At 49.7% G+C, this 24,957-nt stretch overlaps 11 protein-coding genes across 11 annotated transcripts; all 11 read left to right on the top strand.

The window, feature by feature from the left end:
• Position 1: 1 nt before the first annotated feature.
• On the top strand, positions 2-2,482 carry TbgDal_VII4260 (kinesin K39, putative, (fragment); the record flags this gene model as incomplete). Its single annotated transcript, XM_011776478.1, has 1 exon — positions 2-2,482. A coding segment is annotated over one exon (2,481 nt), but the record flags the coding sequence as incomplete, so codon positions are not given.
• A 208-nt stretch (positions 2,483-2,690) lies between these two features.
• Positions 2,691-4,781, top strand: TbgDal_VII4250 (hypothetical protein, conserved; the record flags this gene model as incomplete). Its single annotated transcript, XM_011776477.1, has 1 exon — positions 2,691-4,781. One exon carries the CDS (start codon positions 2,691-2,693, stop codon positions 4,779-4,781), a length of 2,091 nt encoding a protein of 696 aa, XP_011774779.1.
• A 616-nt stretch (positions 4,782-5,397) lies between these two features.
• On the top strand, positions 5,398-6,543 carry TbgDal_VII4240 (hypothetical protein, conserved; the record flags this gene model as incomplete). Its single annotated transcript, XM_011776476.1, has 1 exon — positions 5,398-6,543. The coding sequence occupies one exon, from the start codon at positions 5,398-5,400 to the stop codon at positions 6,541-6,543; it is 1,146 nt and encodes a 381-aa protein (XP_011774778.1).
• A 612-nt stretch (positions 6,544-7,155) lies between these two features.
• TbgDal_VII4230 (hypothetical protein, conserved) lies at positions 7,156-7,896 on the top strand (the record flags this gene model as incomplete). Its single annotated transcript, XM_011776475.1, has 1 exon — positions 7,156-7,896. One exon carries the CDS (start codon positions 7,156-7,158, stop codon positions 7,894-7,896), a length of 741 nt encoding a protein of 246 aa, XP_011774777.1.
• Positions 7,897-8,333: 437 nt separating this feature from the next.
• On the top strand, positions 8,334-10,067 carry TbgDal_VII4220 (hypothetical protein, conserved; the record flags this gene model as incomplete). Its single annotated transcript, XM_011776474.1, has 1 exon — positions 8,334-10,067. One exon carries the CDS (start codon positions 8,334-8,336, stop codon positions 10,065-10,067), a length of 1,734 nt encoding a protein of 577 aa, XP_011774776.1.
• Positions 10,068-10,839: 772 nt separating this feature from the next.
• On the top strand, positions 10,840-12,903 carry TbgDal_VII4210 (poly(A) polymerase, putative; the record flags this gene model as incomplete). The annotated part of the gene is made up of 1 exon (XM_011776473.1): positions 10,840-12,903. The coding sequence occupies one exon, from the start codon at positions 10,840-10,842 to the stop codon at positions 12,901-12,903; it is 2,064 nt and encodes a 687-aa protein (XP_011774775.1).
• Positions 12,904-13,328: 425 nt separating this feature from the next.
• Positions 13,329-15,059, top strand: TbgDal_VII4200 (hypothetical protein, conserved; the record flags this gene model as incomplete). Its single annotated transcript, XM_011776472.1, has 1 exon — positions 13,329-15,059. The coding sequence occupies one exon, from the start codon at positions 13,329-13,331 to the stop codon at positions 15,057-15,059; it is 1,731 nt and encodes a 576-aa protein (XP_011774774.1).
• A 312-nt stretch (positions 15,060-15,371) lies between these two features.
• TbgDal_VII4190 (phosphatidyl serine synthase, putative) lies at positions 15,372-16,898 on the top strand (the record flags this gene model as incomplete). Its single annotated transcript, XM_011776471.1, has 1 exon — positions 15,372-16,898. One exon carries the CDS (start codon positions 15,372-15,374, stop codon positions 16,896-16,898), a length of 1,527 nt encoding a protein of 508 aa, XP_011774773.1.
• A 1,727-nt stretch (positions 16,899-18,625) lies between these two features.
• TbgDal_VII4180 (hypothetical protein, conserved) lies at positions 18,626-19,222 on the top strand (the record flags this gene model as incomplete). Its single annotated transcript, XM_011776470.1, has 1 exon — positions 18,626-19,222. The coding sequence occupies one exon, from the start codon at positions 18,626-18,628 to the stop codon at positions 19,220-19,222; it is 597 nt and encodes a 198-aa protein (XP_011774772.1).
• A 648-nt stretch (positions 19,223-19,870) lies between these two features.
• On the top strand, positions 19,871-22,393 carry TbgDal_VII4170 (hypothetical protein, conserved; the record flags this gene model as incomplete). Its single annotated transcript, XM_011776469.1, has 1 exon — positions 19,871-22,393. One exon carries the CDS (start codon positions 19,871-19,873, stop codon positions 22,391-22,393), a length of 2,523 nt encoding a protein of 840 aa, XP_011774771.1.
• A 1,504-nt stretch (positions 22,394-23,897) lies between these two features.
• TbgDal_VII4160 (RNA-binding protein, putative) lies at positions 23,898-24,920 on the top strand (the record flags this gene model as incomplete). The annotated part of the gene is made up of 1 exon (XM_011776468.1): positions 23,898-24,920. The coding sequence occupies one exon, from the start codon at positions 23,898-23,900 to the stop codon at positions 24,918-24,920; it is 1,023 nt and encodes a 340-aa protein (XP_011774770.1).
• Positions 24,921-24,957: the final 37 nt, after the last annotated feature.

The raw sequence follows: 24,957 nt of genomic DNA, 5'->3' as shown, positions 1-24,957 counted from the left end.
TGATACCACAAAACAATCAGAAGCCGCAATAACCAACAAAGCAAGGCAAGCCGAGGATGCGAGAGCTGCTGTGGAGCGTAATCTGGAAACTGTGGAGGCTGAACGGAATGAACTTCAACAGAGGTTGGATGCTACAAGCAATGATCTGAAATCGCAACTTCGTAATTCCGAAGATGCGAGAGCTGCTGTGGAGCGTAATCTGGAAACTGTGGAGGCTGAACGGAATGAACTTCAACAGAGGTTGGGCGCTACAAGCAATGATCTGAAATCGCAACTTCGTAATTCCGAGGATGCGAGAGCTGCTGTGGAGCGTAATCTGGAAACTGTGGAGGCTGAACGGAATGAACTTCAACAGAGGTTGGACGCTACGAGCAATGATCTGAAATCGCAACTTCGTAATTCCGAGGATGCGAGAGCTGCTGTGGAGCGTAATCTGGAAACTGTGGAGGCTGAGCGGAATGAACTTCAACAGAGGTTGGACGCTACGAGCAATGATCTGAAATCGCAACTTCGTAATTCCGAAGATGCGAGAGCTGCTGTGGAGCGTAATCTGGAAACTGTGGAGGCTGAACGGAATGAACTTCAACAGAGGTTGGATGCTACAAGCAATGATCTGAAATCGCAACTTCGTAATTCCGAGGATGCGAGAGCTGCTGTGGAGCGTAATCTGGAAACTGTGGAGGCTGAACGGAATGAACTTCAACAGAGGTTGGACGCTACAAGCAATGATCTGAAATCGCAACTTCGTAATTCCGAGGATGCGAGAGCTGCTGTGGAGCGTAATCTGGAAACTGTGGAGGCTGAACGGAATGAACTTCAACAGAGGTTGGACGCTACAAGCAATGATCTGAAATCGCAACTTCGTAATTCCGAGGATGCGAGAGCTGCTGTGGAGCGTAATCTGGAAACTGTGGAGGCTGAACGGAATGAACTTCAACAGAGGTTGGACGCTACAAGCAATGATCTGAAATCGCAACTTCGTAATTCCGAGGATGCGAGAGCTGCTGTGGAGCGTAATCTGGAAACTGTGGAGGCTGAACGGAATGAACTTCAACAGAGGTTGGACGCTACAAGCAATGATCTGAAATCGCAACTTCGTAATTCCGAGGATGCGAGAGCTGCTGTGGAGCGTAATCTGGAAACTGTGGAGGCTGAACGGAATGAACTTCAACAGAGGTTGGACGCTACAAGCAATGATCTGAAATCGCAACTTCGTAATTCCGAAGATGCGAGAGCTGCTGTGGAGCGTAATCTGGAAACTGTGGAGGCTGAACGGAATGAACTTCAACAGAGGTTGGACGCTACAAGCAATGATCTGAAATCGCAACTTCGTAATTCCGAAGATGCGAGAGCTGCTGTGGAGCGTAATCTGGAAACTGTGGAGGCTGAACGGAATGAACTTCAACAGAGGTTGGACGCTACAAGCAATGATCTGAAATCGCAACTTCGTAATTCCGAAGATGCGAGAGCTGCTGTGGAGCGTAATCTGGAAACTGTGGAGGCTGAACGGAATGAACTTCAACAGAGGTTGGACGCTACAAGCAATGATCTGAAATCGCAACTTCGTAATTCCGAGGATGCGAGAGCTGCTGTGGAGCGTAATCTGGAAACTGTGGAGGCTGAACGGAATGAACTTCAGCAGAGGTTGGACGCTACAAGCAATGATCTGAAATCGCAACTTCGTAATTCCGAGTATGCGAGAGCTGCTGTGGAGCGTAATCTGGAAACTGTGGAGGCTGAACGGAATGAACTTCAGCAGAGGTTGGACGCTACAAGCAATGATCTGAAATCGCAACTTCGTAATTCCGAGTATGCGAGAGCTGCTGTGGAGCGTAATCTGGAAACTGTGGAGGCTGAACGGAATGAACTTCAACAGAGGTTGGACGCTACAAGCAATGATCTGAAATCGCAACTTCGTAATTCCGAGGATGCGAGAGCTGCTGTGGAGCGTAATCTGGAAACTGTGGAGGCTGAACGGAATGAACTTCAACAGAGGTTGGATGCTACAAGCAATGATCTGAAATCGCAACTTCGTAATTCCGAGGATGCGAGAGCTGCTGTGGAGCGTAATCTGGAAACTGTGGAGGCTGAACGGAATGAACTTCAACAGAGGTTGGATGCTACAAGCAATGATCTGAAATCGCAACTTCGTAATTCCGAGGATGCGAGAGCTGCTGTGGAGCGTAATCTGGAAACTGTGGAGGCTGAACGGAATGAACTTCAACAGAGGTTGGATGCTACAAGCAATGATCTGAAATCGCAACTTCGTAATTCCGAAGATGCGAGAGCTGCTGTGGAGCGTAATCTGGAAACTGTGGAGGCTGAACGGAATGAACTTCAGCAGAGGTTGGATGTTTTTGAGAGGGAGTGCGCTGTTTTGAATATTCGCTTAAGTTATTTAAGGAGGAAACTGTTGAGTGGCTTCGTCGTTGGCGAAGAACCTTATAAGTTAACGCGAAAGATAATTAATATTGGAAAATAGTGTTATGTTTTTATGTTTTTAAAGATGTACTTTTTAAATTGTGCTTCCGTTTGGTTTTTAATATTTTTGTAATTTTTTTTTTTTTAAAGCTGCTTCTCTTATTTTTTTTTTGTTGTTGACTGTTTTATTATTATTTCTTTTTTCTTTATTTCTTTTTTTTATTTGGTGGGAGAGGGTCAGATATCCTTTTTTTTACTTCTGTAGTTTGATGGATTTATCGGAGAAGCGACGGCAACTGGAGGAGATTCGTGAGGCGCGGAAGGCAAAGGAACGGAGTGTCCTTCAACAGCGTCAAAATGTGGTTCCTCCCAAACGGGAGAGCATTACCGGCAGTGAAGGTTTGGTAGTTGGTGGTTCGATATCCGGCAGTACAGGATGTGCGCGTACTCGGTGTTCTGTTAGTGTTTCTAAGTGTCCGGGTGATGGCGATCATGCCGTTGATACAAAAGAGTGTAAGCCCGCTTGTGGGAATTTGTCGTCCGCATCATTGTCTGCTTGTAGCATTTCTAGGAGCGTGGCGGAAGATGGTGTTGGCTGCAGCGCAGCGAGAAGGCAAAAAACTCTGACTACGAGCGCACCTTCTGTCAGCGCGAAAACTTTGTGCAGTGCTTCTCACAGCAGCGTTAAGAGTGTTGAAAATACTGGTTCGGATCCTGCTAAGGGTGGATGCGGAGTCGGGAAATCTTCTGTGACCTCTGTTGATAGAGATATAGTTGGTAGTGTTTTCACTTCTTTCGGAGGAAGTAAATCGCCATGTGTCGGTTCTGCGGGTGCTGCATTTATGACTCTAGAGCACTCAATATTTTTAGGATCGGTTTGTGGCAGCGGGAGTCGCTGTGTACTGGATGTGAGAGTGCTTAACTGTCCATCTTCGGAGGATGGTGATGCGTGCTCTAAGGGTTTGTTGTTTGTTGCGGCGTCGCTGTCAGAAGCATGCAACGTCGAAAATTTATCCGACATGATGATGCAAGGAGCAACGGGAGGTTCGACCTTTAGAGGCTTTGATTCTGTGGGACTCGTTCTACTCATATGTATACAGCAGGGTACAGACGGTGGTGGTCCGGTAGTTGTACCGCTCTGTTTTAGTAGTGAGGTTCGTACTCTGACGTACACGAAACGGTGTCCCCACCTTTTGTTCGGTGGAGCTGCCAATGGTTGCATTGTTGCGTGGCGCATTGACCAAGCACTACAACAATGTGGACGTGCTGCCTCGCCACCGGTTCTTACCACGTTTGGGAAATCATCTTCACTGTCGTATGGATGTTTGCCCTCTTCTTCGGCTCTTTCTGCGTCCGCCCCTGTCTATCCCTGTGTGCAGTCGTTTCCGTCGCCTCACTCCCATCAAACACAGGTTCTTGCGATGGCAGTGCATGGAGATCTTGGCTCTCACCACCTCTTTTCCATCAGCGAACATGGTCAAGTGTGTATGTGGGAGCCTTCAAAGCTATGCTTACCCTCTTCAACCCGTGAGAGTTTAGTGCAGGGAATGGCACCTGGGTGTGTTGGATCTTGTGCGGCTTTCGTCAGTACCACGGCGGATGCAATGAACAAAGTATTCTTTGGGTGCCTCAACGGTCATATCTTAGAGGGGGGAGCAAAGGGACCAGGGGTTGTGGATATGCAACCCATATCTGGTTCCACTGTTGGTGTTGATAAATCAACCCACGAAAACCCCTCATGTCGCGTACGGCATCCCAAAGAAAAGTGTTATGACACCCCTGCTCATTGCGCTGCCGTTGTCGCGGTCGCACCGCACCCGTTTCACGGTGACCCTCATGTAAGCGCTACTCTACTTAGTGCAGCCGCTGACGGGAGCTGCTATCTTTGGCTAGGTTCACGCTGTGCTGCCATCGAGGGACTCACGTCTCAGGTTAACTGCCTCCAATGGTCGCCCACCCATTCGGCGGTGTTTGCAGCTGGAGAAAGTAGCGGCCGCGTTGCTATCTGGGATCTGGGCAGAAGCAACTTTCCTGTTGCTAGCGTATACCCTCAGACAGGGGCAAGACTGGGGTCTGGTGGTTCTTTTTCGTCTAAGCCCTCTACAACCACTTCTGCGAGGAAATCTGGGACGTTTGTACGAAATTATGCACCAATCTCGTCCTTGTCCTTCTCCGAGGATGGATCACGTGTGGTGTGTGGCTCCTCTGACGGGGAGGTGCATGTGTTTCACTTGCAGGGTGATCTGGTAAAGGAACAACGTGCGCAGTCGCGTGAGAGGGCGGCTGAAGGGGGAGGCAACTCCTATGCCAGCACTGCGGTAGACTGTGTTGCAGAGGAGTTGCCTCCGGCCTCGGTATAGATCGGTGATCGCTTGCCATCTGCAGTAGAGAACTGTTGAAGGAAATGTCACGATTCGTGATGAGTCACGTTGACTGTGTTGTATTTATTCGCCCATTTGGTTCCTACTGCATTAAGAGTGTTAGTTTTTTTTTGTGTGTGTGTGGGAGGGGGCCTTCCTCCTCTTCTTACATCTTCATTGTGGCGTCTGTTACTGGTGTATTTCGTGTATGGATGTGATGTCTTGATCACCACCTGAGTTTTTTTTTTTTTTAAACCAAAAGGTACGGAACTGTTGAAATCAATATCAGTAAATGTAAAGTGCCAAAGAGTTTACAGTGACGACGTCAGATCTATAAGAGGGGGTGATGGTTTTCCCCTCTCGCCGCCATATCCAAGATGACTAGTGTAGACCGTATACATTCCATCATTTAAAATTTCACGCTGCTTCTGCATATGCATACCGTTGAAAGGGGTTCAGAGCGAAGATTGTTTTCTGGTAAAGAGTGCTAAGCGATATTTTTTTTATTTTTCCAACTTTTGTTATTCTCACATCCCTTGCACGCCTGATTGTGTGCATAGAGTGAACTTTCAGAGAAACGTTTACGTAGCCATTGGTAGGGGAAAACTAGAATTCAATGTTCCGACTCGCAGGCTCGCGACTCGCCGTGTCGATCACCGCAACACTTCTCGAGAAGAAGAGGGGAAATGCAGCTGAGCCTATCCCAACGAACATAGCAGCATCTGCATCGATGGAAGTTGCTCCACGGCGTGTAGGGACCGTCACGTCATTCATGCACCGCCGTGGTTACGGGTTCATCACTGCATTACAACTTTCCTCCAGTGACTCACCGGACACGCAGTGCCTCGCCTCAGCGGAACTAGAGGCAGCAGTGAGGGAGAATGCGGAAAACTTTTTCTTCCCACGCTCCTCACTGGATGGCGGGTTTTACGTAAGTCAAGGCCAAACCGTAACTTTCGACGTGCTACCTAGCCCTCAAGTTAATGAACAGGTTGAGAAAGAGCACAGGGAAGCGACGGAGGACATAGAGGCCAGTGGAGATCCTCCTAAGTCACTACCAGTTGCCCGCCATATTCGACTGTGTGACTTGGATACCGGAAAGGAACGTCCGGTCACCCCGGTGATGTTGCACGGTTGCGTGCAGAGTTGGGACACAATCACCGGATCGGGTTGCATTGCTGAACTTGACCTTGCTGGAAACCTCCATGATGATGCTCCGTGCTTCAATTTTAGTCTTGAGGACCTGGACGTTGTCAACATCAGCGACTTGCATCAAGGTTGTTTTGTGCGGTTCTGTATCGAGCGTGGTGATCGCAATGCCGCACGGCGTGTTATTATCGACCGTTCAACTGGGAAAAGGCACGCCCCGCTGCAGCAATGGCGTTCGTCCCAAGGTGCATCGAGGGCCTTGGGGTTTGCTGCAGATTCTAAGCCAGCAGCTGCACGTTATTACGGTACAGTGCGGGAATTAGTAGACGGACGCTTTGGTTTCATTGTGTTGGAGGAAACTGGTGAATCCATATTTTTCCATATGAGCAACGTGGATCAAGACGATCAAAATGCTAGCATCAAGGTTGGGGACACAGTCTCATTTTTTTTGCGTGGCGTATCGCAAGGAAAACACGCGGGCAAGCGCACCTGCTTAAAAATAAGGAGGTGCTCCCCACAACCGTCTTTGGCGTCACGGAACCACAACTCTGGGAAAGGTACAAACCATCTTTCTGATGACGACGACGACGATGAATTCAATCTACTTGAGTGAGGTCGTGGTAATACGTAGAAACCTCAGGGAAGTATTTCAGAAGGGAGGCAGTGGGGCTTGCGGAAGAGGGAAAGGAAAAACGTTCTGGGAGGGCATCTGTGGTGGTTTGTAGCGTTAGAGACGAAGCATTTTAGTGTGGTCGACGTCGACACCGAGTCCATTCCGTTTCGTTTACCGATTCAGTTGGTAAAAGGGGGGAGGGAAACCCTTTTCCTCCTCTCCTCTCTTTTGTTCTTTGCGGCTGATGGCGTGAACCTTCTCTTTGCAATTACTGAAGTATGCACCGCTCATTTACTTTCGTCAATTTCGCCACCACAACTGCCGCTACATTCTTCTTAATTACAATAATTTTGAAAGGAGAAAAAGAATGCTAACGCTGATAACACTGCGTTGCAAAAACAACCATACATACCGGCGTGAGTTGGAGCAGGGGGGGGGGTGGAGGTCCGTTGCGTTTACCACCAGCGTAAGCAACACCAATAGTAAATATTGGGGCTTACTTTTGACATTGCTGCATGGTGCTGTTGACGAGGCTATCAGTGTTGTTATCGTCATTGTTTCTGTCCTCTTTGATATGAAGTAGAAATAGCAAAAGAAGAATAGCTATATCAGATGAAGGCGACTGAAGAAGAAGCAAAAAATGGAATGTTTTACGGCACCGCCGCTCTCGGGGGAAGCGGCACACAATACTCCGAAAGGGCACAGCGTATACGGCGGCAGGAGATGTTCTTCAGGCACCTACGGCGGCTTGTTGTCCCCGCTTTTGCGGGTTATGGTCTTTATGTGACACGTCCGCACGAGGGGCACTTCATCCGTTACCTGGTGGACCGCAGTCGTCACGAGGCTTTTTTCAATGAAATTCATTCCGTGGTTGCTGCAGATGACGGAGACAAACCAGTGGTGGCGAATGCCGCAGCAGGGGATGGTAGTGTTGCATCGGTGTGGGCCCGTTGGCTTCCACTAAACTCTGGCGCGAGTGGAAGGAATGGTGCTTCCGATGCTAATGAAGAGGACGCAATCAGAATAGCAAACAGGAGAAAACTTTTTTCTTCTACAGGAGCCTCAGCCTCAAGGGGTGCCGAGGGGACCTCGCCGTGTGGATGGAAGAGCCTGCCACAAAGACACGAGTTGAGTGAGAAACTCTGGGAGTTAAGAAACAACACCAAGCGCCACGATGCTAGTGTTACCTCGGACACGTCTGGAAGTGGTGAGAAACTGCTTCCAGTTCGACTAGAATTTGATGACTGGCTTTTCTTCGCAACCGGCGCCCTGATTTTCACTGACCCACTGGGCGCAGTTGTGCGGCGGCACCGCTTCTTTGGGATATGCGGTTCCCTGTGGTGGGAGTTGTAGTTTTTTTCTAATTCCCCGCGCCTCGCCGGTTTTGTGTTTGTCATGATCTTTTTCATGGTTCCACTATCTTCACCATATCGTTAATAATTTAGCGTCACAGTTTGGCTTTATCTCTTTGTGTTTCTACGGGAAATGCTAGGATTGGAAGATGGCGTGTGTGTGTGTGTGTGTGTGTGTGTGTGTGTGTGGGTTCTTCTCCCTGTCAATGAACGTGACTGTCATTTGCGCCTTTTTTGTGATTCCGTATGAACGTACCATATATAATGTTTATTGGCTTCTTTTTGGTTACCTCTTCTGCTGTCTCTTCTATAAATGAGAAAACCTGCACGGTGCTTCGATCGGCAACAAGGTAAGAGGGGGATTAGAGAGGCACACGCCAGCGACGGCTGAAGGCCATAGTACGCTAAGCGCATAATTTAGTTGCCAATACGAAAGTCATGGATCATATTGATCTTGCTGAAGAGCGGGAGATGGGTAATGGTGACCCCATCATGGTTTTAAATGTTTCCGTTCCTTATAGTGCCAATAGTTCCGACAGAAAAAGTAACGTCAGCTCACCGCTTCTTAGCAAGTGCGCTAGCAAACAGACGTCAGGTGTCATGTGGCTTACAAAGCCTACTTTGGACCCCTCGTGCATTCGTTTATGCCCTCTTCGACGGTGGGTGCCGGACACACAAGTTTCAACTTGTATGGCTCACGGATGTAATGTTGCTTTTTCAATGTTTAACCGAAGGCATCACTGCCGCGTTTGTGGTCGCGTCTTTTGCTCCGCATGCTGTTCAGAAACTGTTAATGCGTTAGTTCAGTCAGCTCTGGAGGTTCAGTCGAACCCCATTGAGGCTTGTGGCGGCGTAGACAAGACGTCGTTACCCAGTGGTAGAGTCTCTGGAACTGACATTGCTAACGGTGAAGACAACATTTCGCAGCAGCAGCAGCAAGGACAGGTCCAGTTTATGAACCCCACAACGGTGGCGGCGTACCGCGTTTGCTTTGCCTGCCATTATGAAGTACAGCTTGTTGTGTCCCGCCGTGATCGTAACGGTGAGGTGCGGCGAAAGTGTCGTGGTGAGCTGAAGATGCTGCAGTGGTCGCTGCTAGTTAGAGTTTTGTCATACTTGACAATGGAGGAGCTTCTAGGTGTGTCTTTAGTCTCGTCTGACTTTTATTTTATGTCGAGAGACAACGTCATATGGTATCGGTACAACATGACGCGATGCTTGCGCGAGGAGGAACTGCAACGCATGCTCTCAACAACTTTGGGGAGCCGGAACTCTACGCGGCGACAGCGTCTCCCACAGAAGCAGCTGGGAGAGCTCACGTTTGGCACGGATTTTGACAGCATTACATCCGCAGGTGCTGCCAAACCGACAATTTCACTTAACGCGCGTTACAATTTTACTCAATTTCTTGATTTTACTCGGAGACGAGAGGCGACACGGTGTAAGGGACTGTCATGCTTCTCCGTGGGGATGCGCGATCTACTGTCAAGCCCAATAAAGATAGCTCTTATTGGCCCATGTGGTGTAGGGAAAACGTCATTAATGCGGGAGTGGGGTCGACAGCGGCGGCCGGGCGACAATAGTGCGAGGTTTGCGGCGACGCCACCAACCGTGACTTTTAACCAGTTTGACAAAACCGTCTTTCTCACTGGTGGCTTGACGGCCCGCGCGCAGTTGCGAGTGTTTGACATCTCCGGCCACCCACGGTTCAGAGAGTTAACCCGCTTTGTTTGTGCTAGTTGTCATGCTGTGGTAATCTGTTATGACCCACAACGTAAATCATCACTCATGGAGGCAAAAGCCATCATAGCTGATGTGGAGACGAAACTCGGAGTTCAGCCTGTTATTGTGTGTGGTTTGATCCCACCAGCCGATGCTGGGAGGGGGGGGTCTGCGGTTGAAGTGTCAGCAGAAGAAGCTACTGAGATCTCTAGCAGGGAGCGTGGATCACTGCTGTGCGCATGGCATGAGGGTAAGATACTGTTTGAGCACGTGGTGCAGTGCCTGCTCGACTGCATTGCACTTGGGACGTCTGCCATATCATTCACCGCCCCCGTCAGCCCATTGGGTGTTCCTGTGGACAGCGAGGAGTTCTCCGTCAACCGCTCAACAGCGCAGGAGCTATTGCGAATTACGATGTGCCCATCGGCTATTGACGTGCTATTGGACTAATACATGGTTGGAATGAGGTAATTTGTTGTGTGGCAAGTGTACCGTTTTACTATTTTGCCAGCTGTGTTTGTGTTTGTGTTTATGTTTTTTTTTAATTTTGGGAGGGGGGAGGTAAATTGCAAAATCTGTTTCAGTGTAGGTGACACTACGAAAGAATATGTGTAATTTAGGAGGGAGAGGGTGCGCGGGAATATTGTGAAGAACTCTTTCTTAAGTGGGTAGTATCTGGTTTTGCGCTGTCATCGCCTTCACGGCAGTGTCTCCACCCTTTTATCTCTCTTTTGCCGGAGGATCAGCTCGTGCGAAAAAATGTCCGTCGTTCGGATTGTTTCGTTTGCATGCTCTCTCCCTCTCTTTACCACGTTCTGTGTGGTTTCTGTGTTGGAACACGGTGTTGCTATTGGTGTTTGCTCGCGTAACTGCTTCATCCTTCATTATTTCACGTTTGCCTCTGTTTCGCTTGTACAACTTGGGTGACATCACCATTTACCTCTCTGCACTCACCGATTCCACTTATACGTGCGTATGCATTCATTGCTTCACCATTTTTTTTTCAAATGTGTGTAGCTACATCATCGGGCTCATACCATTGTGAACGTCCCGTGCGGGCAGGAAGCGGGAGGTTGAAGTCTTACGGTTCTCGACAGTAAACTTGGTTGGGTTTGTAAAAGCTACATACTGGGAATTAACAGGGTTTGAATATTTTTGTCAGTGTGCTGGTGTTCAGTCACTACAGTTGAATTGCAAAACTGTGCGTTGTGATTCGTTGATCATGTCACGAGCAGACAAGTCGTTTCTTGCAAAAAAGATTATTTCCAGCGACGGGCCGTCTCCAGCTGAGGAGGATCACAACGTACCGCTTGTGGAGTGGTGCGCAGCGGGAATTGAACCTGAGGAAGAGGCAAACCGTCGACGCTCCGTTCTTGAACACATCAATTGCATTGTGCGGGCGTGGATTCGGTCAACAATGATTGCAGAGTTTCGCATGCCGGCTGAAGCGGCCGCTCAAGTGGAGGGCCGCATTTTCGCAACGGGCTCATACCGCTACAACGTTCATGGTTCAGGTAGCGATATAGATATTGTACTAATAGCCCCCAATCGCATTACACGTGAGCATTTTTTCAATACGCTAGCCCCTCGATTGAGTCATGAGTCTCGCATTACCGAACTTCACTGCATTCGTGATGCCCGCGTTCCTCTGATCGCCATGGTTGCAGACGGAATCGATATCGACTTGTCCTTCGGTTCTATTCGCCAAGATCGTGTCCCTGAAGTTATCACAGACGACTTACTTCAGGGGCTTGACGACCAATCTGTGCTCAGCTGTAATGCTGTCCGCGTTGCACACAACATCATGGACCTTGCTCCGCACAAAGCTTCATTTCGGCAGGCGTTGCGTTTTATTAAGGCATGGGGAAAGGCGCGTGGCATCTACAGTAACACCTTTGGCTTTCCCAGTGGTATCGGTTGGGCTATTCTTGTTGCTTTTGTTTGTCAGTGTCACCCAAACCAAAACGCTGCTGGCATGGTGGTGCGCTTCTTCCGTATCTACCACACATGGTTTTCCCCCAATCCTCACGGAAGCGGAAGGGAGAATCGTGCGATTTATTTAACCGAGACGATGCGCGTCAAAACGAACTTGGGTCGCGGTTGGGACCCGCGGGAATCGAAGTCCGACGCATTAGCGCTTTTCCCTGTGCTCACCCCAGCAGTGCCATACGGGAACGCTTGTTACAACGTGACGATGACCAATCTGAGGCAACTATGTGATGAGTTTGCTCGCGGCCATGAGATTTGTTCATCCTACATTGGGATGGGCGTAGAGGAAACGAAAATGAAACTGGGTCCACATGGCATCTGGAGCAAAATTCTTGAGCCTGTGAAGTTCTTTGGGGAATATAAGTATTACCTGCACGTTCAGGTTACTTGCACAGATGCGGAAGCGTACCAAGGCTACGTGGATGCCGTGGAGTCGAAGATACGATTCTTATGGGCGGGAACAGCCGAATCGCGAGCGCAGTCACTTGAAAGTTTTCCACATGTGCGGCTGCGTTTGAACCCGAAAGGGTACGAAGCACCGGAGGAAGTTGAGGCGCGAAGTCGGTTGCTGAAGAAGGCGCCTCGAGGCGGCGGAATACCGGAGGGCGGCGCACAGGGGCGTGCGGGCGCTTCTTCAAATGGTAATAGTAGCTCGGTATCTTCTGCTGTAGGCGGGGGCTCTGCTGGCACTGCGGTGAAATCATTTAGTCGTCACTACTATTTTGGGATGTCTGTTGACTCGAAAGCGGCATCAATGAAGGTTGACCTTGCTCCCAGTATACGCTCATTCCACAACATTGTCCGACAGTTGCGGCAGTACAGGGACGGCGTCACTCGGTTGCCTGTGATTACTGTCGAGGACATGACAAAGATACCCGCCTTTGTAAAAGCAGCCGCTGGCTATAAAGATCCCGTGAGTACAACGGAATCTGATGCCGGTTCCGGTCGCGCCTGTACACCATCGGAGGCAGATACTGCGACTAGTAGTAATGGGGCTGCCGCTGCTACGGCAGGGGCGTCGGAAGCTGCAGACAAAAGTGAAGGTGCACCCAGCGCTGAAACGCCCGGAGTCAAGCGTCACCGCGGGGAAGACGATGAAAACGACGCCGCAGCGATGAAGGTCGTAGCGAAAGACTCCGTAAACTCTGCTATCGCGGACCATGCGGGACCAAAATTGGGAAAAGGCAGTGCGGAGGGTGGTGGTGCTCGCCGTGATAATTCAACTGGCCATTCTAAGGTTTCACAAGATGACGATGAGGAGCTGGGGTTGGAGCAAGCGCTGGGACTCGGTTTTTGAAAGAGTTGGGCTACATTTTCTCTTTTTTATAATCGGCGAGTGTGTTTTCGTCGTAGTCCAATATCTTTATCCTCTGTGCCGCTGTTTTTCTTTGTCAGTTCTTTTTGGCGGCAATTTGAATGCCAGGCATTTACCTTCTTGCACGCGTGCATGTGAGACTGCACCGAAAATTGGGATCCACATCAATGAGGGACAACCCGGAGGTTTCCTTCCTTCCTCCGTGATGGAATTACACCAAACGTTTCCTTTTGCACACATAATCCATGTGCCCCATTCTCTGACTTCTGCGTAGCTTTAGCGTCGCTGGTTGCTCTACCTATACCCCTTAGAACGCTGTCACCGACGCTTCCTTTCGTGCAGTGGCTCTTCGTCTAAAACAAAAAAAAAAAAGAAAGAAAAAGCGTGTTGACTTAATAGGCTTCATAATGAGAAGAAGGAACTCTTTTATTCGGACCATTAGCACGTATACCCGTTACCCGGATGAGCAGCAAAAACTGTTATATCTCGCCTGGTCTGCCGCATGGCTTCGAAAAGCGGAAGTGGAAGCAGCCCGGGTACAGGGGATAACCTTATACGATCTCATGCAACGGGCTGCTGCAGCTTTTTTCAAGGTCGTTTGCACCGAGGTTCCAAATGCAAAGAAGTGGCTGGTGCTCTGCGGAAGCGGGAATAACGGTGGAGACGGCTTTGAGGTTGCCCGACGAGCCTCCTCCAGGGGAGGAGGCACATGCGTTACTGTTATAACTGTGGCCGGTTCCAAACCGCTTCCTCCCGAGGCAGCAGCCGCCTATGCTGCGTTACAGGAAGAACGTCAAAAACCAGGTGTGGAGATCGTAATGAAAGATGCGCGCACCTGGTTGGAAGAGGGAGCTTCACTCTCCGGTGTGGATGTAGTTGTGGATGGCTTGCTAGGTACGGGGATGGGGGGAGCTCCACGTGGGGATTACGCAGCGATAATCGATCGTGTGAACGAATCTGGTAAGCCGTGCTTTGCTATTGATATTCCGTCGGGCTTAGATGCCGAAACGGGGGACGTGAAGGGCTCATGTATACGTGCGGTTCACACCGTCACCTTCATTGCTGTGAAGCCAGGACTTCTTACAGGGTCTGCACGCAACCATGTTGGAAAGCTTCACTATGATTCCCTAGATCTCGCTGATTGGTTGTTGTTACCGGACCAACAGCGTGATGTATTTTGCAGGCGACTTGAAAGTTCGCATCTTTTTCCACTGTTATCGCGCAGCGAGCCACGAAGGTGTATTAACAAGGCAATGAATGGCAAGTTGTTGGTTGTCGGTGGTGACTCTGGTTTCGGTGGAGCCATTGCGATGGCAGCAGAGGCAGCGTTACGATCTGGCTGTGGTCTCGTTCGAGTTCTTACGCGTGCTGAACATGCCGCGCCAATCATGTGCCGCTGCCCAGAGGTGATGACTCAGACACTGACGGAGGAAAGTTTGCGGATGGGACTACAGTGGGCCTCGTGTGTAGCTATAGGGCCTGGCCTTGGTCAAGGTGCATGGGGAATCGAAGCCCTGCGTGTAGTGGAAATACATCTCCGGGAGAACATTAATATTCCCTCGGTGTGGGATGCGGACGCGTTGAATATTTTAGCAGCGTTTTCTAGGAAAAGGAATGATGGGGAACAACAACCACCGTCTGTACGACTAAATAACCGTGTCATAACGCCGCACTCTGCTGAGGCCTCCAGACTTCTTGGTTGCACAGTTTCTGAGGTGGAGCAAAATCGATATCGTGCCGCTGAGGAGTTGGTGGCTAGGTACGGTGGGGTCGTTTTGCTCAAAGGGCCTGGAACGGTGCTTCGCAGTGCGGAAGATGCACGCGTCCCCGTGCCAACGGGGACGGCGGCAGAACTGCTGTTTCCCGCGTGCGCCGTTGCCGACGTCGGTAACAGCGGCATGGCCTCTGGAGGCATGGGAGATGTTTTGACTGGTATCATTGCGGGGCTGCTGGCGCAGCAGTTTCCGCTCTGGCAAGCCACCTGTGCGGGATGCCTTGTGCACGGCACAGCCGCCGATCTCGCCGCCTCATCTCAAGGCGGCGAACGTGGGCTTACCGCCACGACACTCTTTAAATACCTTCCCGTTTGTCTTAATCCAACACCGGAAGGGTTTCAAGCTTCTCAGTGCTACCTTTAGTGGCATTGAGCTTCCTTTACTCGTTATTGGCTGCGGAGGTAATGAAGATGCCGAACTGGGATTGTGTCTGCGTAGGCATGACCGGTAGATTGACTCGAGAGATGTCAGTAGATATCTGACTTAGGTGAGTTGTAGAAGCAAGAATGTCGTTTCTCCTGTCTTGACTCTGTCTTGTCGCTGATTACCTTTTTTGGTCCTTTTTTTTTTCCATCACTGAGGGCGGGAAAACCCCGTATTAAGTATATTTTTCATTACAACTGCGTGCGGTGCTGCCGTGGAACAAACAGGGCTTCGAGAATCTCTCGAGTGTGCATGGCCGGTAAGCTCAACGGTGCTACCGGTAGCTTCAGTAGCCCCAAAGGCACCGGTGCCTCACGTAAGGGTATTGACAGTCGAAAAGGTAGTGTGAGCAGTCACAGTGCTGGCCTGAAAAAGGTGAAGAAATTAAATTCACTGCCTATCAGCAGAGAGATAAACCCGAAGCAGCAGTCGGAGGAAACTTGCATCGCTAATGGTGGTACAGAAGACGCGATGTACACGCCCCGTACGCTTTCGGTTCTTATTGTTCTGTTAGCAGTATTCCTTTTCATGGTGCGTTACTGCCACTACCTAGATATGGATGTTGTCAGCAGTGTAAAATTGGGCCTTGCGGCTTCTGGAGTATCTTTTATAGCTTTTGGCGCCACCCACCTTCCCGATTCGATGTTGCTGCGCCCGCATCCGAGTTTCTGGCGGGCGGTGTTGGCCGTGGGTGTCTTGTATCTGGCGTTGCTATCTTTTCTGCTGTTTCAAAGTTTGGACACAATACGTGCAATTCTATTGCTGCACGATCCTTCACTTAAGTCACTACCGGAGGAGAGGCAATACGCCGAGGACTGTCGCATTTTCACTTCAGATGACCCATTCCTTTTTGTCCGCACGACTTTTGACATTTTTATAGTTGCCCATACACTGGGGTATTTCGCGAAGACGATTATTGTGAGGGATTGGCGTGCCTCAACGTGCATTTCAGTTGTGTTTGAGATTGTCGAGGTGACGTTCCAGCACGCACTGCCGAACTTTAAGGAGTGCTGGTGGGACCATTTGCTGTTGGATGTCCTCATATGCAATGGCGGCGGAACATTATTAGGAATACTCGCTTTGCGCATATTTCACGCACGGAGATATAATTGGGTGTTATCAGATAATGTGAAGAGTAAATGCGGGAAGGCGCGTCGCTTCATATCGCAGCTCGTGCCTCAATCATTGGTTCCGTACGAGTGGAATGTGTTTCTTAGTCCAAAACGCTTCGTGCAGTTTCTTCTTTTACTTTCCCTGATGACCCTTCAAGAGTTGAACACGTTTACCGTGAAACACATCCTTCATATACCCCCCAAACATCATCTTGTTGTTTTGCGGCTGGTTATGTGGCTGTTCTTGGCGATACCTGCCGTATGCGAGTACTACTTTTATATCAGCGGACTTGACCCAACTAACAAACTTGGTCCATCAGTGTGGGTGAGTGTGGTGAACCTTTTGTTCGAAGTTGTTTTGGCGGGGAAGCTTGCCGTTGAGGGGAATTATTTTCAGGAACCAATGCCGGGCTACATCGCAATACCTTGGATAACTTCACTCATATCCCTTTGCATTTGGTTTGCGATATTCTTCGGAGTACTGACACTGAAACAACGCATGGAAAAGCGGTGCCTGCTTTACGCAATCAGTAGCGTGTTCTTCTACTTTGGATGCGGCTGTGTTTTAGCGATGTTTGCGATGGGGATGCCGGACCTCCAGATTGGTCGTGAGGCATTTCAGCGCTATGTTTACCCATACGAGCGCTACATAATCTTTTGGCGATAATGTGTCTCTTCTTCCTATATGAATCACTGACGGGGTACAGCCCTTTTATTTTTCTGATTGCCCTGGACAACATTTTTTCCCCCTGACCGTTGCCTGCGTGGGGAGCGCCGCACTCTTTATTGTTGTTTAATTTCCTCTCTATTTTCGACTTGTGTCCTGCCCTCCTTCCTTCCACACCGCTCCGTTTTTTTTTTCCTTGCGTCTCGCTTGTTCCGGTGCGTTGTCCGTCTCTTTTTTTTTTTTTCTCCCCATTTCGCTTTTCTCACTCTTCATTTGTTCCCGCACGGGGGGGGGGGGGGAGGGATCGGCTTGTGTTTGCGTTTGTGCGCGGTGCATACGAAGTGGCGGAGGGTGAAAAAAAAAAATAGTCCGAGGAAAGAGCGGGCGACAGCGTTTGTCGACTTCTTTCGTTCTTTCATTTCCCCCTACTTTGAAGCATATGTATTTTCATTGCCTGTCATGTTGATAGCAGTTGGGGCAACAATAACAATGAATGGTAGCGAGAACATTGAAGAAAGGATGGAGGAGAAAAGAATGGGTAGCAACAGTGGCAGGTAAAGAACAACAAAACACAAAGTAGCTATGGAAAGCGACGGGTTTCACGTGAAGGAGCGTTTCGAGATACGGTCTACGAAGAAAGATTCTCCCCTTCCCCCTCCCAACTATATAACAGTAAGGAAGCAATAATAATGATAATAAAAGTAACAGCAGGGAATTGTAAAGATAACGGTGGTGGTGGTTGAGGTGGGAGGGGGTATCACGGTCCAAAGAGGGGACCAGATGATCTTACAGTAAGTTTTGAAGGGAAGAGAAGCGGATGAAAAGGTATAACGGGCGAGGAGGAAGGGATAAAATTGATTTATTAGTTTCCTTCTGTATTTATTCGTTAATGCATGCAAGCTGCGGGTGTTACGGTGATGTCGCATTCCTGTGTAGACAGAGGACCGTGCGGTGGTTGTTCACTATGGAACACATCTGACGGATTGTGTGAATTATGCCTTCACAAACTAACGTGTAACACGCTTTGTTTTCATAGTAAGAAAATACACGCTTGTTCATATGTATGAGTGCATGTAAGACCACGTAACGACTGCTGCACCACCTCACAATTTTCAGCATTAAGTGGGAGGGGAGGTTCACGTAATTGCGCCTGTTCCCTCGCTTGTTTTCGTTCTGTTTGTGCATTTGCATGGTTTATGTACTCCCTTTCACTCTCTGCTTTTCCCCATCTGAATGCATACGTGTGTCAGCGTTTGTGTGAAGTGGGAGCCATATTCTCTCCGTACCCCTTTCTGCTAAGCTGGGGAGTAGTAACGTGTCTTTTGTTCTGTTTCTTGGCGTGTTGGGTGGGGAAGGAGAATAGCTGAGGCGGTGGTGCTAGCGGAACTCAGCGGACATAAAAGAAGAAAGGGGCTGTCCGTTGTTTCTTCGTATCTCCAAACAATATATATATATACATATATATATCCGGTCAGTTGTTGTTCCACGCCCATTAGTCGTGCGGAGAATTAGCGTAGATCGTGTGAGGCACGAAGGTTTTCGTTTTTGCCTACGTGGGTGTGCACGGAGGGCGGACTGAGAGGCAACTGTGTAGCTGCCAACACCTCACACAATTTCAGCAGCAACAAGAGTCACAGTAACGAATTCGTTTTGCATCACACATACTCATTTCGGTGCGTGTTTCGATCGATATACAGGTCACAGTTGTTCGTATAGTATTCCTTGCGATGAGACCATTGCTGGTTTTTGGACTGCGCGGAACGCTTTTGGAGCGTATACATGCCAGTCGCGTTCCGTCAGGCATGCCGGGGGGCGCCATAACCGTTGGGATGAGTCGCGTGTGGCTTCGCCCCAGTGCCATGGAGACACTCCTCGCCCTACAGCAGCACTGCACCCTTGCCGTGTGGAGCTCCACCACCGCGCGCAATACCACTCCCCTGATGGAGGCTGTTTTCAGTCAACATGCACAAAAGGTGAACTTTGCTTTTGTCTGGTCCCGCGAACACACGACTGCTGATGAGTTCCGACGTGTGAGCGCCACGAGCCGAGATGACCAACACGCCACGGTGAAGGACCTGCGTGAGGTGTACCGTCGATTTCCAGAAATAGCAACGCCACAGAACACTGTTCTCATTGACGATACACCAAGCAAAGGGAAGCTAAATGCGTCTAACTTCCTGTGGCTTGAGACATGTGAGGAACTCAAGATTGAAAACCCGAATGTAATGCCGGCTTTGCGGCGGTTTGTGGAAGAACACCTGTTGGCGGAGCGAGAGGATGTGCGGCGACTGCTACCGGCGCGCGTCCCATGGGGCCAACAGTGAAAAGGGGGTTCAACCAAAAGTGTATGGTCGAAGCAATTCGCAAGGAAAAGTGCACAGGAAGATATTTGTATGTGAATCGGTGCATTCACATTGTGATGAAGGAGAGGGAAGGGCATGAGATGAATTGGGTGCTGTTACTCCCCCCTTTCCCGCCCCTTCTTGAGAGGACACCGTTTCATGGTGCCTGTATGGGTAAATGGCTAGCTATGCTATCTTATTTTCTACCGTCAAACATTCCATTGGCATCATATAATAGGTAATTTTTCTTGTCATTTCCGTTCTCATCCACTGTTTTCTTTTTTTTTTTTTACTGATACTTCGCTGCTTACTACTGTTTTGGATTGGTGTGGTCCCAGTACGTAAGCAGTAAGAGTGTTGTGAGGAAACACTGTGTGGAAGCCATTGCATACGCAGCAAAAAGGCTTGGGAAAGCGGAAAAGTACGAGGTGGTAGACGAAAGAAGAGCAGAGAGAGTGTGAGAGTTTGTGACTAGTGTGAAAGTAATAGTTTACTGTTGTCGTGTGTGGTCCCGCAACAAAATAGATAGATAGGATCAACAAACGAAGGGAGTAAACAGAAAAAAAAAGAAGAGCAGTAGTAGAGCTGTCAAAAAAGTAGGAAAGGGGAGCTGGAAAGAAGAGGTTCAAGATGTCGTACGTTGTTGGCGATGAGGGCTGTGAAATTGACCTGTCAAAGCTCATCAGCTACACCATGTCATTTCAACCCTTGCAGCTGCTTTTTGAGGATATCATGAAGCGGCTGAAGCAGTCAGAAACTGCAAATGAGAGACAAGACAACGAACTGACCCTGCTGCGGATGGAAATGGACGAGTTGCGGAGGCGCGACGCCGATCGTGAGGCGCAGTTACAGAACATTCTGTCCCGGGCACCGGGAGCCCACCGGCAGCAACCACAAAAACCCGAAGGGGCGACGGTGGAAACTGAGGCAGAAGACTCTAAATTGGAGCAAGCACCAGCGGAGTGGTTACCTCCATACGAGGACAGAGGGCAATCCGATAACCTACAGCCACTTTGGGATGAAATCGAATACCTAAAGAGGATGGTGGGAAATTTCTGCAAACCAATGAATAACGCCTCCATTGAACAGCTTTACCACGCCAGGAGGAAAGTTTCCACGACGCAACAATCACCTCTCAGTGGAACCGACGGCGATTTCGTGACGAAGGAGAAACAAAAGGGAGGAGATACTGAAGGTGTGGCGGTTGGTGAAGTTATTCTGCAGCGCGCAAATGAAGAGCTTCAACTTGATGGGATATCCCCAAAAGAGGAAGATCCAACTGGGGAGTCTATGCAACCGGACAACCGCGCCGAGGATGTGGTGCCCGACCAATTGGGGCAGCAGGGTGAGTCCAGCCTCGCACAACCCTCCGGAAGGGTGACACGTCCAGTGTCAGGCCGTCGGATGAGTCAGGGAAGGAGCTCAATCAGTGGTGTGTCGTTCACGAGGGGGATGTCCCCAGAGGATTCCAACAATCCCGAATCACTTTTCGTGCGCGTACGTCAAGATGAAGAGAGTATAGGTCGCCTCAATCGCGTCGTAGCGGAGATATTGAGTGAGTTGAAGGGACTGCAGAAGGATGTTGACCTGATGCGCACCGTCGGGCCTGGTGATGGTCTTGATGCCGTGCAATCTGCGCGCCTGGAGGGAGTGGAAGAAGAGCTGGAGGAACTTAAGGGACGCCTTAGTGCGCTTGAAGGGGGTGGCATGCCATACTTGGGTGACACCACGGACGATGTTGCGAGGACTACGCCACACGAAGGTACTGAAAGCTCTTTCCGCAACAGCGGTGTTGCGGAAGGTGACACCGCTCCGGAAGCTGCTGTTGAGGCCCATCCCACTGGCATTGTCACCGGTTCTGGTGGTGATGTTGTACCATCTTCCTCTACCCAAAACAGACCGGCAAACACGGAGGTGAGGGATTTGAGAGCTCGTCTCAATAACCTTGAGGCGGCGTTCCGGCGCATGAATGACAAACTACTGAAAATCACTCCCACTGACTCCCAGCCCAAGGCGAAGGAGACGTCCCCCATCCCACCTCAGTCGGTAGGGGAGCCCGCGAGTGGCGTTGAAAAGGAGCTAGCAGGGTCCAAAGAATTTGAGTCAGGAGTGGATAAGGGAGACTTAGAGCAAGTGTGGGGGGCAATTCGTAAGTTGCAAGGGGAAGCCAAGGGGCTCGGTAGGCTGTGCGCTACGTTAGAGAGGAAAAAACAAGACAAGGGCGCCGCTCAGGAGTCATCTCCGGAGACTGGGGGAGGTGTGAGTGATGAGGGACAAATGAAGGCTGACAAAGAATTGGGGTCCAAACAGGGACAGGAATCAGGGGATGGAAGTCCAGTATTAGCCGACCTTAAGGGGGATGAGGAAGTAAAGGAGCGTGTGAAGGACCTGTCCAAACGTCTAAATCAGTTGCAAAACCGTTTGGTAAGTGTTGAAGGCAACGTACTTAACCTCGACGATCGCAAGGCAGATTACTCCGGGCTTCAGCGTTTGGCTGACGACGTTCGCGGTTTGCGACAGCTTTTGGAAATGGAGAGCAGTAAGGGTGGCAGCGAGGGAGCCGCTGCCACAGCTCAGAAGCAGGAGGAACAAATTCAAAATGTACAGAAGGACCTAGTGGAGCAAATGCAGATGCTACAGGCTGTCAGGGACGGCACTAGCGGTGAACTAGACACTCTGCGTAAATATGTGGAGCATATTGACCGCTGCAAGGCGGATGCGCAGCTTGTGGCCAACAAGGCTGAGCGCGATTACGTTGAGAACGCACTGGAGAGGTTGATGCGTGAGGTGGAGCAGGTTCTCAACACCACCAACGCAAGCCTCATTGATACACTTGACAAATCTCTCAATATACTACGCGACATGTTGGATGGCAAGGCAGGCAAGGAAGATCTCGTCAACATGCAGCGCATCTTGAGTGAGGAGCACGACGGCGGCGGTGTTGCTGATGTTCTGATGGGTTTTAGGGGCTTCCGCTGCCTTGGTTGCAACCGTCCTGTCGACAAGATGCGTCCGCGGTCGTTGGGAAGCAGACTTCAACCATTCGTAAATCGCCTGCCGCAGAATCTCCCACCTGATCAAATAATGGGACACGTTCAGGATGTTCCGCTTATTTATAATACAAACAAAGATGTTAAACCGAGTAGTGCATAGGGTGTGAGAGGAGTTGCTCACTCTATTTGGAATTACTGGTTGACGCTGTCTGATATCCTCTCTTTTCGTAGATGTCGAATGAAGTTTCGGTACGGTCTGACTTTTATGTAAAGAGGGTGGGAAATTTCAGCTTTCAAGATGCTTCATATGTACAATAGCAGTTGTTTAGAGCGCGCAGATGCTTTTCGCTGCACGCGTGAGCAATCACTCTGTATGACTTGTGCACATATACATACATGTATACATTGTTATAATATATATACACGTGTGCTACCTACGCAAATAAGCGCATTGAGAATTGGGGGGAAATGGCGGCCCTATGGTAGTGGTGCTTTATAAATGTATGAACAACCGAAGACTTGGCAATGAGCGATTTCGAGTGTGCGCTGCAGCAGAGGGGTTTGGAGATGCCTCCAGTTTCTTTCGTTTCCCGTGCTTCTTCGTGTGTTTCCACCACCGCCGCCCTCCACTCTCCACCCTCTAGCCCCCACCCTGATATTAAAACGGTGCTATTATCTTCGACGTTATTAGAGATTTTAGTCACTTCACCCTATCCCTAATTCTTAGTTGTGTCTACCACCAATTCCTTTGAGCGCACACACAAGCAAAGTGGCAGAAGTTAATGTAGGTGAAAACTGTGGCATGGGTGCCGTCTCGTGTGGGGCTTCACCGTAGAAACGGAGCACCGAAGGTGTAGAGATGAGAAAGGATTCAGAAAACCGGAGTGTGAGGTCAGAGAAGAATTATACTTCGGTGACGGTGAGGTCGTTTGTGGAATGAAACCAACGACGACAGCAAGAAAGCGGGAGGAGCTTTTGTATTTTTCTTCTTGGAGGTGAACGAGAGGGAAGGAGATTACGTTAGGGATTTTTTAAAAATTTACTCTCTTAGTGCTTCTTTTTTTTTTTTTTTGTATTTCCCCCCTCTCCGAAGCCGTTCATTTGCTACCCTGCTGTCGTCATTTGCCAAAGATGGCTGTGGGATGCGGTCACTGCACCATTTTCTTCTTACACGAAACTAAATAAACTTAAACTCGCACTTTTCTGCATTAGCACCTTCATGATATTCGCTACTCCACCAACGCTTTGCTACCTTTCTAAACAATCCGTTTCAATCATGTCTACTGTTTTTCTTATCTTAAAGTTGTTTGCAACGACTAAGGGAGGAGAATCAACACCAAAGAGAGAAAAGGTGGGGACTTGTCGAAGGGATACAACTACCGGTTAGCATAGATAGAAAGGGGATACTTCCCGTCATTTGTATCTGTACATTCGGTAGAGAAGAAAGGAGGGAAAAGAAGTAAGGTCCATCAGCACATTCAAGCCCAGTTGCAGTGTCTTTCTGGGTCCCTTAAACTGCTATACATCAAGGGATTTTTGTGCCGTGTGGAGAGAAGTGGGACACTCATCGCGCGCACTAATTCCATAAAAGGGCGTCAGCAGCAGTCAAAACGAGGAAATAGCGGATCGAAGCACGTTCTCGTCTCCGCCACACAAGCAGGACAATGGAAACGCACCAGGATCCGCGCAATCTCATTGTTAATTACATCCCAACCCCTGTGACGGAGGAAGACCTTGAGGAGCTGTTTAGACCTTTTGGACCATTAGTTTCTGTTCGTATCATATGCGACCGCGAGAACGGAAATCACCCTAAAGGATACGGATTCGTTCGTTACAAGTTTGTAGAGTCCGCGATGAACGCGATGTCGCGGATGAATGGATACTCGATTAACAATAAGCGTCTTCGTGTCACGCAAGCCACTGGGCCCAGGAAGTACTCACAGGCAGCAGGTTCAACATCCGTGCGTCAGCCAGGGCCGAGAGCACCACCGGGCTCTGCTCCACCCAAAGTGAGCGGGCCGTGCTTCGGCGATGGTGCTGTGGAGCAAATCTCCTTGACTACCTCGAGCCTTGTCCCCTGCCCCATTGTACACCCATTCGACTCAAGAAACAGCGTACTAACAGCAATGGCGCGGCCGCAAGAAACGACAGTGCATCACCCTGCCACATTCGCACTTGTGGACAGAGGTCGTATGCATATGATACAAGCAGCGCCCGGCATTATGGCGGCTCCCGTAGGCAATCAGCAGTTTGTGCAAACGGTGCCAGCTAGTTGGGCCCCGGCACTCTCAACAATACAGCCGCCGGTAGTGCTTAGTGAGGGTGACACAGGTGGCATCGTTACTGGCAACATAAAAACTTGTGGAAGCAGCAGCCCCATGGAGTTAAGCGTCTTAAGCATGACAACCCAACCAGTTCCGGCGATGACTATTCCGCGGGTACAACAGTCGAATTCAACAACTCAACCCGAGCAGTACCATCCTTCGTCCAAGACTATGGAGCCGCTTTGCTTTCAGTCATACATGCCTCTTAATCCGGTGCGAGACGGAATCCTTCAGGGCAGCGTTTCGTCCTTTTTTACACCCCTGGGTGCTTCGGACCCAACCACCGGCAGCCTTTGCGGCGCGGCTCTCAGTAGCCCGACGACTCGGATGATCGGAACCACCAACTTCATGAGCCCCAACTAAACCATCATTGGTTGCAAAATGAGGAGTGGCGGGCTGC

This window comes from Trypanosoma brucei, chromosome 7 (assembly GCF_000210295.1).
Source record: "Trypanosoma brucei gambiense DAL972 chromosome 7, complete sequence".
NCBI lineage: Eukaryota > Euglenozoa > Kinetoplastea > Trypanosomatida > Trypanosomatidae > Trypanosoma > Trypanosoma brucei.
This window is presented reverse-complemented; position numbering and strand designations above follow the sequence as displayed.